Here is a 20,275-nt window from a genome sequence, read left to right as displayed (position 1 = left end):
TTTTGTTTTGATGATGATGTTCTCTTTGTGAAATGGTCAGATTCATTGGTGACATCCAGTATTGTCAGTCATATAGATGCTATATTATTTCTTTCTAGTAAATCTGTTACCACTTGAAATCTAGAAGAGCTTTTATAATCTGAAGAACAGAAAAAAAAAAACAAAAAAAAACACAGACATCAAGAATCAGCATATGACCCTCAACAATGGTGACAATCAAACAAAGTGCTTCATGTTGCAGTGCATGATGGGAGCCACCAATCAAAACTCATCCATGGCTCCCATCATGCATTGCTGCATGAATAAATTATGCAGCTGAATTGTCCTGTAATTTTCGTAGATTGTTCATGTTTGCTTTATTTTTCTGTTGTTTTGTTGTGACAGTAGCTTGTTTTGTGATGTTCAGAGTTGATCTGTTTGTCAGTATTTTGTATTTATTTATCGTCACCGTTCTTGAGAATCGTATGCTGACTCTTGATGTCTGTGTGTGTGTGTTTTTTTTTTCTTGAGTCTTCAAATTATAAAAGCTGTTCTGGATTTCAAGTGGTAACAGATTTGCTAAAAACTAAAGAAATAATATAACATCTATATGACTGACAATACTGGATGTCACCAATGAATCTGACCATTTCACAAAGAGAATATCATCATCAAAACAAAACCATCATGACTGTGATTCCCAAAGCATTGTAAACCTAAATTAATCAACTTTAGCTCACATCACTATTGGGAAACACAGTCCATAGCATAGTTTCTCTGACCATAACAAATGTGCTTTACAAACACAAAGTTGGAGCAGCCAGAGATAAATTAATGTTAATAAAGAGAGTCAAGAGCCCAACTAAAGGAAATGCTTTTCACCATCATGGTGACTTCAAACTAAACTTTCATTCAAACATTAACATCTAAACATCTGTTCATTCTCAGTAAGAACTTTTGTTGATGTGTGACAGAAATCAAATAATTAATTGGTTAATAATAAGTGTAATAATGTTTAATGGCTGGAAGTCAGTTGTAGATGTTGTGTCTCTCTCTTTTTCTCTTGTTGTTTCTTCAGTGATTCTGCTTATTATCATCAGGTGTCTCCACTAATTGTCAATCATCACTCAATCATCAATCAATTATCTCATTAACTTTAACACTGCTTCAGTGTTACTTTTTAACACCCGGTAAGATGGACTCATATGTTCACTTTGGGTGTTAATTTAACACTGGGGATTTTGCTTTATAAAAATGATCATTCTAGAAGAAATTCAGATGGCACTTAGAGGCTTTTGCATCTGAACTCTTCACATACAGATTATTTATGTAGCGGGTCCCGGCTAGGTCTCCGCTGGCAGATATATAGATAATCCTCTGACAGGAGTTCTCTGAAAATATTATAAATATTACACAGAAAATCAGTGACGCAGGACAACAGTTGCTCATTCTCCATTCACTCGGATTATATTTATTTTTAACTTCATTTTAACTTTGTTTCTGCAATCATGAATTATTTTCTGTTATTTTTGTCTGTTTTGCATTGAAGCACAGGTGATATCCACATTTGGATAACATGAAGCCATATATTCTTCAAAGGTCTGTTTTCACATAGATGTATCCTCACATATTTTCCAAACATTAACTTATTAAAGTTTGTATGAAACCAAAAACAAACATTTTCCTTTTAAATCCCATTTTTGGTCTATCCTCAATCATGTCTGCACTTCTTCCTTTAAACAACTGTCATCTTTGTCCTCTTATTAAAAGAGTATTTTTGTAATAACTGTACATTTTATAAGTATTCACTTTATATAACAGAATAATTCTCATTTGCATTTAAGCTGTATTACATTCAGACTATAGAAAAACAAACTTCAATAATAAGCATCTGCCTCATAACTTGGCGCTCAGTTCTATGAACTAAGTCGTATTGTAATATTATTATTATATTATATTATTATATTATTGTAAATTGTAATACTAACATGCATGCGCCCTTAAACAAGGCCGCAGCCGTAACTGGTCGTACGCTGTACATTCACATTAACTTTTTATCTTCTTAACATTGGACAACATACATAGCTGTTTTTCACACACTGAAATAACCCACAACTGCCCCGGAGCCGTAAGGAACAAATAAAATAAACAATCTGAGGACGTCGGCCGCCATTCTCTCAACTGTGTACTGTTAAACTTAACGGTTTACACCTTTGACATACTTTTAGCTTACAGAGCATACATCACCGGGGATTCATAGTAGCTTATAAACATTTGTAGTCACATAAAAGGTGTGTAACTAACCTGAAAATATTATAAATATTACACAGAAAATCAGTGACGCAGGACAACAGTTGCTCATTCTCCATTCACTCGGATTATGAGCTCATCTTGCTCTGCATCGCTAAATGCCCCAGTGTGACGCTACTTGCAGCTACTGCCACCCTGTGTCCATTTTATGAAAAACATGTCATTATGTGCTTTTCATTCAGTTAGATAAATCAGAATAAAATAAAATACTATTGCAATAAAAGGAAACAAAAAGTAATAATCTCAACAAAACTTATTTTGTGAGTGTCACATTTAGAAACAAACACGATTTATTATGTGAATGCCTATTTATTATTTCAGGCCATGTTTTTTTTTTTTTTTTTTTTTTTACATTTTCCTGTTTTTCTTTAACTGGTTTATTTAAAGTAGCCTAATCAAGTTATTTCTTTATGCATATGTATTTTTGCATGTATCTGTTTATTTATTTGGAAATGCAATTTGTGGGAAATTATAGTTCAGAAAATAATTTCATGGTAGCATATATTAGGCCTACACTGTTAAAAAAAAACTGTCAAATTTACGGTAAAATACCGGCAGCTGTGGTTGCCAGGAATATACCGTGAAAAAAATGTGGAATCTGTAAAAGACAATTATACAGTAATTTTATGTAAAAAATGCAACTTTCCATAGCTTTTTACGGTTATTTGCAGTAAAAAAAAAAGTTATAATATAATAATATATACAGTAATTTGTTGTTAATTTAACAGTAATAGGATAGACCCTATTATGGTAAATAACTGTAAAAATAACAGAAATATGTTAAACCTTATTAAAACCTTTGACAGTAAAAAACACAGTGAAATTGTATAACAAATTACAGCATTTTATTATGACCAGATACATTTTACGGTAAATTCCTGGCAACCACAGCTGCCGGTATTTTACCGCTAAAAATACAGTACAATATAAGGAACATAAATAGTTTACCGTACATTTTACACTTGCAACCGCTAAATATAGAAAAATCTAAAGATGCTCATATATAACCAAGGTAGTGAATATTACTGATAAACAATGAGAAAATTTGACATACCATTTGAAAACAGACTAAACATATAATTTTCTCTATTCCTACCAAACAGCATAGATCTTGAGAATACAGCATGTGTCCATATATATGGCTGGTAATCCATGGAGAAATGAATAAACATGAAACAAAAAATGACCTGCCCCTGACCGATCAACAGTAATGAGTCACTGGGTCCTGCCTTGGTGAAGGAAAGCACTCAGTGGAGTTTCTAATGCGCATGGTGTCGAAGATACAAGCTCTGCAGGAGTACTTCAATGTCCATCAGGAGTTCACTTTGGACTGGCAGGATCCCCTCTGCAGCAAAAAAATGGATAAAGTTTCAAAAGTTTGATCAGTGCTTGAGCAAAATGCACAGAAATGAACAAAACGTGCTGTCAAAAACAGATCTAATGATAAATGATTTCTTAGGTGTAAAGTATGCAGTTCTTAAAGGATTAGTTCACTTTTAAAAAAACTTTTGCTGATAATTTACTCACCCCCATGTCATCCAAGATGTCCATGTCTTTCTTTCTTCAGTCGAAAAGAAATTAAGGTTTTTGATGAAAACATTCCAGGATTTTTCCCTATATTATGGTCTCCAATGGGACCCAAACGGTTCAAGGTCCAAATGACAGTTTCAGTGCAGCTTCAAAGGGCTTTAAACGATACCAGACGATGAATAAGGGTCTTATCTAGCGAAATGATCACTCATTTAAAAAATAAATAAAAAAGTTTAATTTTTATAAGCACAAATGCTCGCCTTGCTCTGTTCTGTGATGCGCATTCGTGACGTCACGTAATACGCAATTACGTTGAAAAGGTCACGCTTGAAAAATTTCTGTCCTGAAGAAAATTTTCTTTTAGGCTTTTTAATATTAAAGCACCCAGGATACACACACGAAATGGGCATTTTAAACGATAAACTGACACAAATACATTTGAATATGTGGTGTATATGGTCCTCCTTCCGCACATTTGTAAACACGTCAACTTGACCTTTTCAACGTAATTGCGTATTACGTGACGTCACGAACGCGCATCACAGAACAGAGCAAGGCGAGCATTTGTGCTTATAAAACTTAAACTTTTTTATTTATTTTTGAAATGAGTGATCGTTTCGAAAAACTGTCAATTGGTTTACAGAAAGTTTCCGTACTATATACGGTGAATAACTGTAATAGATCTAACGGTACATTTAATGTAATTTTACGGTAAAATACCGTTAAATTCAGTTTTTGGAAGTGAAAAATAACAATTCATTGTAAAATTTACAGTGAAAATCCGTAAATTGACATTCCCACAATTCCCTGCATGACACTTCACAATTGATATATTTTCGTTGAAATAACTGTTTCTTCTTAGTTTTTCTCATTTTTTTCTAATCAGTTATGTACATTAGGGTTTTATGTTACATCTAATGTTGTTAAATTAATGTTTATTGCATTTTTAAAATTTCATGCATGTTACCATGATGGTGTTTAGTGTGTGTGTGAATGACACTTTGTGCACCTTCTATATATTAGTATTGTCCTCCTCAGCTTGTGGAAAAGCTGCTTGTGATGAACTTTGATTCATCATGTGACTCTTATCACCACTGTGTTTGGTGACTGTCAGTGTATTATAAAGGTACAAAACAGATATTAGTACTTCATTAGGTTAGTAAAATAACCTTATATCAGTTAATGAAATACGTTATTTTACCGTAAATTTAACAAATTTTTTTTTACGTTGCTACTGTATTTTTTTACGGTAAAGTTCTGGCAACCACAGCTGCCGGTTTTTTACCGTAAATTTTACTGGGATTTTTTTTTTACAGTGTATTACTGTTAAATTAACAACAAATTACTGTATATATTATTATATTATAACTTTTTTTTTACTGCAAATATCCGTAAAAAGCTATGGAAAGTTGCATTTTTTACATAAAATTACTGTATAATTGACAAATATATTTGTTTTTTTCTACCATGATTTTGGTAAAAAAAAAATACGTTGTCTACTGTAAAATTTAGGGTTACAAAACCAGTATACCGTATTGTCTTTTACAGATTCCACATTTTTTTCACGGTATATTCCTGGCAACCACAGCTGTCGGTATTTTACCGTAAATTTGACAGTTTTTTTTTAACAGTGTAGCAAAGACAGGACTTACAGCTTTTTTTTTTTTAGATTTCTGCAATGCTTTCTCGTAAACTCCCAGCAAATATACCATTATATGTGCTTTCATTACACACTGCTTTGAATCCAGGAAGCTTAAGCCTTCCACCATCAAGATTATTATTTCAGGCATTCAATTCCACTTTATGTTTAGATCCTTCCTCTCAAAGCCTGTTACAAAATCACCTCCATAAGTCTTCTTCTCAATGGGTTATAAAAGGAAAGCCCACAGTTCCAGAAAAACGACTACCACTGTCTCTCTCACAGGTGCACACGATAGTAGTTAAATTAAGATCAGGCCTTTTTACTCTGCACACAAATTTACTCCTAGAAACAACATTCTTCACCGCCTATTATGGATTAAGAAGAGGAGAATTCACTATTAACAACAAAATATTCAACCCTTCACATAACCTCACAATCAAAGACATATCATTTCACACTGATTACTTTTCCACCTATATATTGAGAGATAATCCTGATGATGCAGTAGAAGTTTTTAATTCATTGTTTTTAGAAGTAAGTAATAAACATGCCCCTTTAATAAAGAGAACTGTAAGGAAAACAAGAGCTGGTTGGATAGATGCTGAACTAAAGGACTGTATGGCACAAAGAGATGAGGCCAAAAAAGTTGCAAACAACTCCAATTATGAATCAGATTGGCAAGTCTACAGAAAATTGAGAAATTATGTGACTAAACTGAATAAAAAGAAAAGGAAGCTGTATTATGGAAATTGGATATCAAACAATAAATATGATAGCAGGAAATTATGGAATATTTTAAATAACATGTTGGGAAGAAATGTTAAAAATGCTCCAACATTTCTTGAATCAGGGGATAGGTTTCTTACAAAGCCACTGGAAATAGCAAATTATTTAAGTAAGTATTTCTATGAGAAAATTGATAAGTTTCGAGATGAAATGGGTCAAATACAAACAAATAATACAAAAGCAGAAATGCTAATAGGAAATAAGATCATGGTAGGAAAGACTTGTAAATTTGAATTTACTGAAGTAACAGAGAGTCAAGTAAAAAAATTACTATTAGAATGTAAAGAAAAACCATCGGGTGTAGATAATATTGACTCAAAGTTACTGAAACAAGTGGCAAACATAATTGCAGTTCCGATTACTCATATTTTGAATTTGAGTTTACAGAAGAGTATTTATCCGCAATCTTGGAAAACAGCAAAGATTGTACCATTACCAAAGAGCACAGCTGTACCTTTTTGTGGTCCTAATTGCAGACCAATTAGTCTGTTACCAACCCTGAGTAAAGTTATGGAGAAAATAGTTTTTGAACAAATTCAGAACTATTTTTCAGATAACAACTTAAGTACTGACTTTCAGCATGCTTACAGGGTTGGTCATTCAACCACTACAGCGATGGCTCAAATGACAGATGACTGGCTTACAGCATTAGATAACAAGATTTTGGCAGGAGCAGTGTTATTAGATTTTAGTTCAGCTTTTGATCTTATTGACCATAATCTTTTATTAAGAAAAATGAAATGTTACGGTTTCAGTAAGGCAGCATTACTTTGGCTTCAGAGTTACCTAGAGAATAGGAAACAGACTGTTTTCTTTAATGGAAGTTTTTCAGACGAAAGAGATGTTTGCTGTGGTATACCACAAGGAAGCTGTCTAGGTCCGCTCCTGTTTTCTATGTATACAAATGACTTGCCTTTAGTGTTACAAAAAGCAAAAATATCTATGTATGCTGATGATTCAACAATTTATTCATCACATAGTACAATTGGTGAACTTCAAAATGTCTTAATGGAAGAATTAAAATTGGTATATGAGTGGGTCATAAATAATAAGTTAGCACTAAATATTGGAAAGACAAAAAGTATTGTGTTTGGAACCAGATGTATGCTGTTGGATGAGCCCAAATTATGCCTAACTGTGAAAGATACAAATGTTGAGCAGGTACAAGAGGTTAAACTTCTTGGAGTAGAACTTGATAACAAGCTGTCCTGGTCCAAACATATCAGCACTGTAGTACGTAAGATGGGCAGAAGTCTCATGATGGTTAAACGGTGCTCCCATTTGTTACCTTTTAATATGGTGGCAGATGTTATAAAAACAATTGTACTCTCACAATTAGACTATTGTTCTGAGATTTGGTCCTGTGCTGCTGCTTCCCATATCAAAGTGCTTCAAATGGTCCAAAACAAGGCAGCGTGATGTGCTCTTCGATGTCTGTATAGAACAAATGTAAATTGGATGCATGTTATGTTATCCTGGTTAAAGGTAAAAGAGAGATTTGAAGCCTCATTGCTTAGTCTGACAAGAAATATTGTAGTATCTAAATTACCAAATGTGCTTTATCAGGAGCTATGTTTTAGTTATAAGGAGCATAATTATGAAACCAGACATGCTATAGAGGGCAGATTCAAATTACCTAAAGTAAAAACAAATTATGGAAAAAATACTGTAAAATACAGATCCATGTATTCTTGGAACAACTTGCCAAGTGAGATAATTAATGCAAATAGCAAACATCAATTTAAAGTCCTCCTGAAGAGGCACTTTCTTTTATTCCAGTAGCAACCAAGAAGAAAATTGGATTTTCTATAGTATTTTTGTATCATTAAAATTTCTACTAATCGCAATGAGTAATATTATCTCTCTATTACTACTTTAACATAAACTAGGTCCTGTGTGTGGATGTGTGCGTGTTTGTGTATGGGTGTGAGTATGTACTTATGTGTTGTTTTTGTTGATGTCATGAATTTTCTGTTTGTATTATTGATATTCTTGTCATATTATTCATGTAAATGCTTTGTATTGAAGTATCGACTCCAGGAAGAATAGCTGTGTTTTCACAGCTAATGGAGATCGGAATAAATACAAATACAAATGAAACATTCTAAAATAGACAGAGATAATAACGGAAGAACCATTAACATTTCTAGAACCAGTGACGGATATTGCCCCCTCACAGCCAGAAAAAGGAGAAGCTATGTCCAAGCATTGGTTTGCCTCACGTCTCTGGACCGTATGCCTCCATTGTGGCATGGACCCCACACTTTATGCCAGCCATTCATTTCGCCTAGGTGTGGAAACCACCGCAGCTTGGTGGTCATCATCAGCGTATCAGGGATACATTAGGGCTAGAACTCAGGATATAATATTAGCCCCAAAAGCTTTAAACAGCTCTTTCAAATAAAATAGAATAAAAAAAGCACTTTGCTGCATTCACATAGTATTTTATTATACTATAAGGGGCACACTGCTCTCTTACCCCTTAATGCTATAATTTCAGGGACATGCTGCTTTATTCTTGTTTTTCTCCCGCTGTTGAGAACACCCTTTTGCTGCTATAACTGCAGGGGCCTGCTGTTCAATCCCTCAGCAAAGGATAAACACCCCTCACTACTTTAATTTTAAGAGGGGCCTTCTACTCTCTCCCTCGTTTTAGAGGGGAGAATACCGCTCTGCTAGCCATGAGTACATTAAGGTATATTTCAATAACATCGTCTTTTCTCTATTGCAGGAATGGAACATGGATAGGGTTTTGGCGGGTTCTTCTATGGGCAAGTTAATGTTTGGAGGGTTAATGCTAAAGCTCTTGTATGTTCAATTAATTTCGGAGTAAGAACACCCATAAGGAACCATACCGCCAAAAATAACTTGTTTCAACAAACTCAAAGTAACTTGTCAAAGTGGTCCTGTCTGAACTGAAATGAAAGATTTTTGTATATTAATTAATGTAATATTATTATTAACATTTTCTTTGAAATTAGTAAATACTCTAATCTCTGGATTTAAAATAATCTTATTTGTGCATAATCATTAATATTCATGAGATTAAACATATAAATTCTTCAAATGATTACTGAACTAAAATAGTGAGCTATTAGTCTCTCTCATTATTGAATTGTTTATGAACTTGATCTGCTGGTTGCTGGTGTTTCTCTTCAAACAGGTTTAGCAACTTTTGCCTCTAGAAGTGGAAGTATTTTCAGTGTTTTACTGTGTGCCATTTTACACCAGGTCTTAATACGATTCTTTAACTCAGAAAAGCCAAGCATCAAAGTGTTGAATAGTAATATTTCTAGTTGCCTCTACAGGAATTTACATTGTGGGGAAACACTAGATGAGAAACCATGACGGGAACCTGTATTTTAATCAAGGTGAATGAAGATTAGTCAGGTGAGCTGCTTTACTTCCTCATTAACTTAAGAAACTTTCTTGAAGTATATTAAAAACCTAATCATGGAGTACCTTAAGAAACATGAATAATAGCCAATAACATGATTATCAACATCACAAATATCTGTGCATGTTCATTTCATTTCTTGTAAAGTCATTTTACAGATGTATTAAATGTCAACTTATAGTATATATAGTAGTTGGACCCACTTTAAACACTGTCCAAAGTCAACACTGACACATACTATCTTGCGCTTTTTTATTAATAGACAGCCTTCTAATGTGAAAATTATTTTCATGTAAAATCAGCCATATTGATTGCTGATTCTCTGTTCTGTTGTTCCTCTTCTAATAAAGTCAATTTAAGGGTAACAGATCGATCTCATGAGCCCAGCTGCATGTCCCTGAAGAGTGACGAGTCTATGATAAAGCCAATAACATTTAAGGGAAAACACACATCAGCTGATCTGAGGTACAGCATTTCATAGATAGATAGATTGTTCTCTATGTGAGGTTTATTTACAAATTTACACAACTTTATATGGTCATTCTGTGTCAAAAAGCAACCAAATTTCAGAAGTTTCCCGAGATAATTTTTTTTGGATTATTTTAAGAAAGACAAATATTGTGATGAAAGCATGAAAGATATTGTATTTAAAGTACAAAATATTGTATTAAATTGTATTAAATAGTAATCCACTATTTTGTAGAGGGCAGTAAAATTTTCAGTTATCATTTTTGATGAATAAAGGTGTTTGTAGTTTAACAATTTACTCCTGGAGCGACAGTGACTATACATATCTCTGGAATTTAACCTTATAGGGCCTTTAAAATTATAGTCCCATTTTTGAACTTTCATCATTGGCAATAAAGCAACAAGCATTGGTGAAGTCAAATTTTGCTAATAGATCTTGCTAATAGATTTTACCCATGTGTACAAAATAGTGAATTACTCAGATAAATATTAAATGCTATGGATAAATGTTTACTTTCTTCTCCATTTATTAATTTCTTTCACTAGAAAAATAAATAAAAATTAACATGTTTGGCCAGGACCTCTGATTGAGGTCACACGGAATGACTATATATGAATTCTTGTTTCTGTTTTCTCTACTCAATTGTATAGTCTCTTTTCTATAATTAGTGAACTGTCTATGGACACTCAAGGAACATTTAGGGGAAGACACATGTCATCTAATCTGAGGTACAACATTTCTGTCTAGACATATCATGGTTATGGTTATTGATGTTACCCTCCTTCCATGAAGAATTTGATTTACAGTGATTTAATGGGGTCTCACCTGGGAGCCTAATCACCTCCAAGTGATAACATTGAGATTTGCATGCCAAGTCACACCTACCCGGATGTATGGGTATAAATATGACTGGCATTACTCAATTCATTGAGTAATGCCAGTCATTTTCTGTTTTTCTGAGAAGCCGAGACAGTGATCCCAGCTATTCAGCGGTGCTTCAGAGTTGTGGCAGGAGGGACATAACATCTCTGTTTCCTCCTTCAGGGAACAAGGGTTACATCACTAACATAGACATTCCCTTTCAGCCAGTTATGTTTTATGTTAAGTCAGTACTGACATAATGGGCTCCCTGTGGAAAGTGCTACAGTCACTGAAGCTGCATGCCCATTTGGCAACTGCTCTCTACATAGTCATAACCCACCCAGCACCTCAATTAAGGTAACCACTATCCAGTGAGATAACCTCTGTTTGAAGACAGCTTTTCCCTTCTGCTGACGTCCAAAGCAGACAGAGTTGCAAGTTCACCACCTGGTCCCTAATAGGAGTGGTGGGAACTTTGTGTGCGTATCCAGGCCGGGGTCTCAGGATCACATGAGACAAATCCAGCCCGAACTCATGTCCGAAAATGCCTGCAGGTCCCTCACCCTGGTGATGGAAGCGAGCATGGTCAGGGGCGTGGTCTGTTACTGTCTTTAGTAACAGAATCTTAAGCTCAACTGATTCTTGCAACTCGAAGGGAGCTCTCTGTATACTAGGAAGGACCACAGAGAGGTCCCAGGAGGGGATGAGGAGCAGTCTGGGAGGCTTTTACCTCCTGGTGCCTCTCAGGAACCTGATGACCGGATTGTGCTTTCCAAGTGACCAGGCATTAAGAGCACTGGGGTGTGCTGCAATGATGGTGACAAAGACTTTCAAGGTGGAGGGGAACAACCCCTGTCCCTGAAAAGCAGGTCGTTCCTCAGGGGAATCTGCATGGGTCAGGTCTGAAAACTAGGTCCGGGTGGGCCAGTAGGGCACAGCCATGGAGGAAAGGCTGGGAGAAATGCATACAGCTGTATACCAGCACATCCATGCAGAGGGTCCCCTCAGTCAGGGAATAGAAAAACTGGCAGTGGGAGGACTCCTGTGAGGCAAACAGGTTCACATGTGCATCTCCAAATCAATTTCAGATCAGCTGGACAACCTAAGGGTTGTAATCTCCATTTTACTGTAAATGTGAGCTGTCTTGAGAGTCCGTTGGCCACATGATTGAGCTCACTCGGGTTATGAACAGCACACAATGACTTGAGCGGCCGCTGACTCTAGAAGTGGAGTTGGCGGGCGAGTTGTTACAAGTGACGTGAGTGTACCCCGCTTTGTTGGTTGATGGACGCAACAGTCGCATTGTTGTCCGTGCGGACCAACACTTGCTTTCCCTGCAGGAATGGTCAAAACCGATGCATGCTCATTGCACACAGTGCTCCAACCTTTTCTGGAGGCATCTGATGTAACATGCCTGGACATTTGTTCTGTGGGCACTCCGGCCTGTAGAAAGACAAGGTCTGACCAGGTGCTGAATGTCTGGTGACAGCACGGTGCGATGGCCACACAGAGCGTGCCATGGTGCCATGCCCATCTTGGGGCATGCAAATCTCACTGGCCAATGTCTATTTGCTTATTTAGTTACCACTTCAAGGTGATTGGGCACCCATGCAAGAACCCATTACATCAGTATTGACAAGTTGTAGAACGTGACTGACAGAATGGGAACAATATTTTATTACCACTTTTCCTTCTTTGATTTATGTTGTAATCTAATAACTGATTCTTTCAGTCGTAATTCTCAACTAGTCCAAAGCACATTTAAATCAAATCTGCTGAAGAAGTTTCAGTGTCTGTATGAAGGAACAGCAAAGCAGGGAAACCCAACACTCCTGAATGAAATCTACACAGAGCTCTACATCACAGACAGTGAAAGTGGAGAGATCAATAATGAGCATGAGGTGAGACAGATTGAGACACAATCCAGGAAAGCAACAACAGAGGACACACCAATCAAATGCAATGACATCTTTAGACCTTTACCTGGACAAGACAAACCCATCAGAACTGTGCTGACAAAGGGAGTCGCTGGCATTGGAAAAACAGTCTCTGTGCAGAAGTTCATTGTGGACTGGGCTGAAGGGAAAGAGAACCAGAATGCCCATCTCATATTTCCACTTCCTTTCAGAGAGCTCAACTTAATGAAGGACAAAGCACTCAGTCTTTCAGATCTTCTTCATCTCTTTTTCCCTGAAACAAAAGAAATTGAAATATCCAGTGAAGACTATAAAGTGTTGTTCATCTTTGATGGTCTGGATGAGTGTCGCCTGTCTCTGAATTTTACGAGCAAAGTGAAAATGTGTAATATATATGAATCAGCCTCAGTGAACGTGCTGCTGATGAACCTCATTGTGGGAAATCTGCTTCCCTCTGCTCTCATCTGGATCACCTCCAGACCCGCAGCAGCTGATTTCATCCCTTCTGAGTGTTTCCATCGAGTGACAGAGGTACGAGGCTTCAATGAGCCACAGAAGAAGGAATACTTCAGAAAGAGAATCAGTGATCAGAGTCTTGCCAATAAAATCATCACACACCTGAAATCCTCAAGGAGCCTCCACATCATGTGCCACATCCCAGTATTCTGCTGGATCTCAGCCACTGTTCTAGAGAAGATGTTTTGTGAAGCAGAGAGTGGAGAGATTCCAAAGACACTCACTCAAATGTACACACACTTCCTGATCATTCAGACCAGCATCAAACATGAGAAGGACTATGAGAAGAAAGATGAAGACATGATTGCCAAACTGGGAAAACTGGCTTTTCAGCAGCTTGTGAAAGGCAACCTGATCTTCTATGAGCAAGACCTGAGAGAGTGTGGCATTGATGTGACAGAAGCATCAGTGTACTCAGGATTGTGCACTCAGATCTTCAGAGAGGAGTTTGGTTTGTATCAGGGGAAAGTCTTCTGCTTTGTTCATCTGAGCATCCAGGAACATCTAGCAGCTCTATATGCTCACATTTACTTTATAAAGAAGAACAGAAATGCATTTTTTCAAATATCCAAACCAAGTTTCTTGTCTAAGGTTTTAAACCGGAAGAAATGTCATTCATTATCTGAGTTTCATGAGAGAGCTGTGGATGAGGCTTTACAGAGTAAGAACGGACATCTGGACCTTTTCCTGCGTTTCCTTTTGGGTCTCTCATTGGAGTCCAATCAGACTCTCTTACGAGAACTACTGACAAAGACAGGAAACTACTCCTACAACAAAGAGGAAACAGTTGAGTACATCAAACAGAAGATCAGGGAGAATCGCTCTCCAGAGAGATCCATCAATCTGTTCCACTGTCTGAATGAACTGGGTGATGATTCACTGGTGCAAGAGATACAAGATTATCTGACATCTGGAAAAATAAGAGAAACCAAACTCTCATCTTCACAGTGGTCAGCTCTGGTTTATGTGCTGCTGACATCAGAGCAGAAGATGGATGTTTTTGATCTAAAAAAGTTTACTGGAGCACAAAATACAGCAGATGAAGTTCTTCAGAAGCTGCTGCCTGTGGTTAAAGAATCCAGATCAGTTCAGTAAGTCACACTGACAGCAATCACTACACTGATAAAACATGATCACATTTAAGGTTTTAGCATATGCTTTCTAACCAAAGCAACAAAATGATAAAGTTTTCACAAAATCCCATCACAAACAGTTAGCAGTGAGTAGGAGAGTGTGTGAGACACTTACTAAAGCAGCTGAGGAGGTTTTTGTGTGTCTGTATGAGAGATGGGGGATTGTAGAGGTCAGTGTGTGAGATGTGATTGAATGTGATGAGGATCAAAAACAGAAGACAACAAGAGAGCCTTTTTCTATATATTGATGCTGTATGGTTAGGACTGTTTGTCCTCTAATGATGTTTATGTGAATGTTTTACTGCCTCTATAAATTACAGTTGTAGTTAACACATTTTATTCTATATTTGCAGCTGGTATCAGTTCACCATGCATCTTTAATCTCTACAGGTTGATTGGTTGTGGTGTCACAGATGAAGGTTGTGCTGCTCTGGCTTCAGCGCTGAGATCAAACCCCTCACACATGAGAGAACTGAGTCTGTCTGGAAATAAACTAGGAGCATCAGGAGTGAATCTGCTATCTGATGGACTAAAGGATCCTCACTGTAAACTGGAAACAATGTGGTAAGATTGTGTAAAATTCTCAACATTCTCATTCTCATCCTACTGGGATTAATGAATGATATACAATAAAACAGAAAACTAAAAATGTGCCCTGTCAGATCACTGAAGATATTTTAATCTTCATTAGGTTCTTTACAAAGTGTCTAATATAATTGTACATATGATCTTTATGAAAGTGTAAACGTAATTGGATGATGCATAAGTTTTTTGACATTATTATGATATTGAAACTAACCCGCTCAAGCAACATGTATAAGAGGGTCTGAACCTTAGACTGAACCAGTTAATCGTACCTTGGAGTAAGTCTCTCTTTCTGATAATGAGGCTCATGCTTATCTGAGCTATAGATCATGAACTGAGAGACTGAAGAGTGCCATTGTTCTCTACAGGTTGAGTTATTGTGGTGTCACAGATGAAGGTTGTGCTGCTCTGGCTTCAGCTCTGAGATCAAACCCCTCGCACCTGAGAAAACTGGATCTGACTGGAAATAAACTAGGAGACTCAGGAGTGAATATGCTCTCTGATGCACTGAAGGATCCTCACTGTAAACTGGACACACTGGGGTAAGATTGCAAAAATTTTTCCTCCATTTTCTTCATATGGTCAATTATGGACAAAATAAAAAAAAGATAGATAATTGAAAAATAATTTTGTTGTTTAATCTTCATTAGATTCTTTCAAAGTTTTTGACAGTTTTTACTTAAGCCGAGTTCAGACTGCACAATTTTAGCCCTGATTTTGGCTCGCTGACAGGTTTGGAGAAATCGCAGACAAATGCCCGAAATAACAGGCAAATCGCTGCTCGTTCACGTGAGTGACAATCACGCAGTGTGAATGAGCAAAGACGCGATCTGAGAGAATCGCAGACGAGTCGCAGACGCCCGTGAGATATTTGGCATGCTAAATATCTGGACCTGTCGGCGATTCAAAATACTGCTGTGTTAAAAGTGTTCTGACTGAAAACTACATCGGCGATGACCGACAGCCAATGAGAGAGCTATTTAGGAGTTATAGACCATATACATAGTTCCTTGCGTCTTCCCAACCATTTCATCCTCCATATTCTTCTTTTCTTTTTCTTGTTTTTGCTGCAAATCAGCACACAGGCAATTTATATTGCAAGCTTCTTGCGGCCTACCATTTTTAATAATAATCCCAGTCTCATGTGAGAACTCCGGTCGTGCACACGTGATATCGCGTTGTTTCCTTGTCACATCTCACGTGTTTTTGGTTGTGAAACGTAGTTTGCGTGCCAGACAGAGTTGTCGGCGAATCTTCCTATTGTAAAGTCATGCAGTGTGAAACCTTCTGTTGCCGATCCATCGTGCAGTATGAACACAGCAGTGACTGAATGCTGGCTAAGATAGTCATGCAGTGTGAAAAGAACAGTGACCCGACTACTTTGAAAATAGTGCAGTCTGAACTGATCATTTGAATGTATATTATCCTGCTTATTATCAATATACTTGCCACATAAGTAAATAATTGGATACAAAATATTGATTTGAGTTTAAATGTCTTATCACAAAACTCCACATGATTCCACAAAGTAAAAATATTCCAAACAAGCAGATTTGAACCAAGATGAACAAGCTCAAACAAGACGACCATTTAAGGGATAATATGCAGTCATAACACTTATTACACAGATTTTCACTAAATTAATAATTTTGTGGAAATTACACATTTATTTTAATTGAAACTGTTTCAAAATCTTACATGTGTATTATAAGGTGACCGTTATTTAGAAAGTATCACTTTATTGTTTCCATGGTGACATGTCATTGCTTGTCACGTAAACACACCACAGCACTGTATGACTGATGATCTGCTTTTATTTCAGTTTTCCTTTTTTATTCAAAATATTTACAAATTTGTTAACTATAGCATGAAATATCTGATATTCCGATTGTCAAATATGAGCAAGTGGATGTGTTTTGCTGTTTAAACACCTTTATATCGATCGCGTTAGTTGAGCTGCATGCGTGATGGGCGCCGCCATGTTAGTTTGTGCCGCACAGAGAATCGGATCTGTTGGATTTACAACATGTGAATTCATCCACTTCTCCCGAAATACATGAAAGTAAGTGAGTCTGTGAACTGGGGAAGAATAGAGTAAACTTTAAAGTTACTTTCACAATGTGTGTCTGATATGAGTAAAACGTGTCGACTAATTATAATGGAAAGGATTATTTCTGCTTCTATAGACATCATTGTGTATTTTTAAACTCTAAATATATTGTTTTGTTAGTACTCATGTGTATTTAAATGTCTGAAACCTAAAATAAACATTATTTGGTTGAAAACACTGCATATATGTGATATATGAAAAGCGATGCGCGCGTCCATCTCTGGTTTAGCGCCAGCCAAAGCACGCAAGCATATTTGAATTTGGCAGTTGATCACGTGATGCGCTGAATGTTCTAAATCACCGGTGTGATCGTACGCTCCAGGGACCAGCCAAGACTGACCACAACGGTGTGATCGTACACGTCAAAGGGTTAATTAGATGCAGCTCACTGGTAAGTGGCACTATGGTGAGCTATTTTTAGAACATTCCCACAGGCGACTCATGTGGTCCTTGCGGGCGACCAGACATGTTGGTGACCCCTGAGTTAGTCTGAAGACCTTGATTGGTTTGTTCAGGTGTTTAATTAGGGTTGGAGATAAACTCTGCAGAACTATGGCTGTGTTCCAGTTCATTTTTTATGCCCTTCCCTCGCTAACTTCCCTCAGTCTCGTGGACTCGGATATACGTCATTGTCAATATTCAGTCTTCTTTGCCTCCACCTCCTCCCTCTATGGTACCAACTCCTCAACCTCAGATAAACACTAATTTCGGTCAGTTAGTTTATGCCCCTATATTACCTGCTCTAAATCATCGGGATGATATGCATCTATCAGGACAATACCAGGAGCTAGACCTGTAGTGCAACTACCAATACCTCCTTGGGCTTTGAATCTCCATTGTTTGGCCCAGTATATCCTGGATTTTGGCCACCAGTAGCAAGCCATATGTATCCAAACCATTTGTCAGTTCCAATGAATGCTCATTTTTATTAAAGACCACAAGATTCCAAGTTTGTTCCGGCATTGTCTCAGTGTCCATCACTCTCAGTACTTTTTGCGTAATCCAGCAGCTGGCTGTATTTTTATAAAGCATTTTCTGTTTTCTTACATTTCTTACAAATGTATTTAAAATAAAAAAAATTTAATCTGTAATTAATACAATAACAAAACAGTTGAATGATAAAATGATCAAATGATTGTCAGTTAAGTAAAAGCTCCTTACTTAAGTCTCTCTTTCTCATTGTCAAGTTCTTGTTTATCTGAGCTATAGATCTTGAACGGAGAGACTGAACATTGTCATTGTTCTCTACAGGTTGATTGATTGTGGTGTCACAGATGAAGGCTGTGCAGCTCCAGCTTTAGCTCTGAGATCAAACCCCTCACACCTGAGAAAACTGAGTCTGTCATTGAATAAATTAAAAGACTCAGGAGTGAATCTGCTTTCTGCTGGACTGAAGGATCCTCACTGTAAACTGGAGAAACTGTGGTAAGATTGTGTAAATTTGTCAACATCCTTCTTCATTTTCCTGCTGTGGTGAATAATGAACAAAATTAAAACAATAATATCTGGCAGGTAATTGTAGGTGATTTTAACTTCAGTAGATTCTTTCCAAAGTGTTTGACATAATTTTACAATATCAATGATATTATAAACACGATTGGATGATGTAAAAGATGTGACAAGTTAGTTCAAATCATACAGATATGTTGAGAATTTTGGGCTACCTAAAATTTTTATGATATTGAAACTAACACCCTCAAGCAGCATGTAGAACCAGGTCTGAACATTAGACTGGATTTATTAATCATGCCGTTGATTAAGTTTCTCTTCCTGATTGCAAAGTTCCTGATTATCTGAGCTGTAGATCCTGAACTGAGAGAATGAAGTGTGTCATTGTTCTCTACAGGTTGAGTGATTGTGACATTACAAATGAAGGTTGTGCTGCTCTGGCTTCAGCTCTGAGATCAAACCCACACCTAAGAGAACTGGATCTGTCATGGAATAAACTAAGAGATTCAGGAGTGAATCTGCTTTCTGATAAACTGAAGGATCCTCACTGTAAACTTGAGATACTGAAGTAAGATTGTATAAATGTTTCAACATCCTCTTCCATTGTCCTTCTGTGGTGAATAATAAACCAAATTGAAATTAAAACTAAAGGGTACTACAAAAAATGTAAGATTCTACATTTTTATGATATTGAAACTAACCCACTCAAGCTGAATGTAGAAGTGGGTCTGAAACTTCGACTGGACCTGTTAATCATGCTGTGGATTAAGTCTCTCTTTCTTATAGTGAAGTTCCTACTTATCTGAGCTGTAGATCCTGAACTGAGAGACTGACGAATGTCATTGTTCTCTACAGGTTGTATGATTGTGACCTTACAGATGAAGGTTGTGCTGCTCTGGCTTCAGTTCTGAGATCAAACCCCTCATACCTGAGAGAACTGGATCTGAAAGGAAATAAATTAAGAGACTCTGGAGTGAATCTGCTCTCTGATGGACTGAAGGATCCTCACTGTAAACTGGAGAAACTGAAGTGAGAATGTATAAAAGTCACCACATTCTCAGTCTCCTCCTACTGGGATTAATAAATTAAATGCGTAAAACAAAATTTACACAGAAACTAAAAATGTGTCCTGTCAGATAACTGGAGATGTTATTTTAACCTTCATTAGGTTCTTTACAAAGTGTCTGATATAATTTATACATTATATCTGAAGTGACAAATGACCATCTTGTCACTTAGAGGTAGTGTTGTTTTTGACGTGTGAGATCCAAACAAAATGCTTCCAGTCCAGTACTGCATTTATCAAATCTATTTATCACAAAGGTCACATATGACAATTTTAACTCACAGTTCCGATGCTCAAACATATTGTAATCCCACAAGTTTGCATGTCCTGACATGGTCAAAAATTGTTGTGCTTCCCTCCATTACATATCACTTCTCTTACTCTTTGGCTAACTATATACTAATTAAACACACACTCCACCCACTGTTCAACAATGGAATTGAAACATACATTCAACAGAGCATATATTGATAATATAGACATAATTAGGTGATCATAAGATTTTTACCATTTTTTATGATATGGT

General features: G+C 36.7%; 1 protein-coding gene across 1 annotated transcript in view; it reads left to right on the top strand.

Annotated features, from left to right (window-relative positions):
* LOC125276282 overlaps positions 1 to 20,275 on the top strand; it is a 46,456-nt gene that overhangs the window by 25,265 nt on the left and 916 nt on the right. Inside the window, exons 12-20 of the mRNA XM_048203782.1 lie at positions 8,979 to 9,018; positions 9,995 to 10,109; positions 10,782 to 10,841; positions 12,707 to 14,497; positions 14,930 to 15,103; positions 15,493 to 15,666; positions 18,486 to 18,659; positions 19,081 to 19,251; positions 19,539 to 19,712. Coding sequence (XP_048059739.1) covers positions 8,979 to 9,018; positions 9,995 to 10,109; positions 10,782 to 10,841; positions 12,707 to 14,497; positions 14,930 to 15,103; positions 15,493 to 15,666; positions 18,486 to 18,659; positions 19,081 to 19,251; positions 19,539 to 19,712 — 2,873 coding nt within the window. The remainder of the gene's footprint in view (positions 1 to 8,978; positions 9,019 to 9,994; positions 10,110 to 10,781; positions 10,842 to 12,706; positions 14,498 to 14,929; positions 15,104 to 15,492; positions 15,667 to 18,485; positions 18,660 to 19,080; positions 19,252 to 19,538; positions 19,713 to 20,275) is intronic.

Source organism: Megalobrama amblycephala, linkage group LG9 (genome assembly GCF_018812025.1).
Source record: "Megalobrama amblycephala isolate DHTTF-2021 linkage group LG9, ASM1881202v1, whole genome shotgun sequence".
Classification (NCBI taxonomy): domain Eukaryota; kingdom Metazoa; phylum Chordata; class Actinopteri; order Cypriniformes; family Xenocyprididae; genus Megalobrama; species Megalobrama amblycephala.
This window is presented reverse-complemented; position numbering and strand designations above follow the sequence as displayed.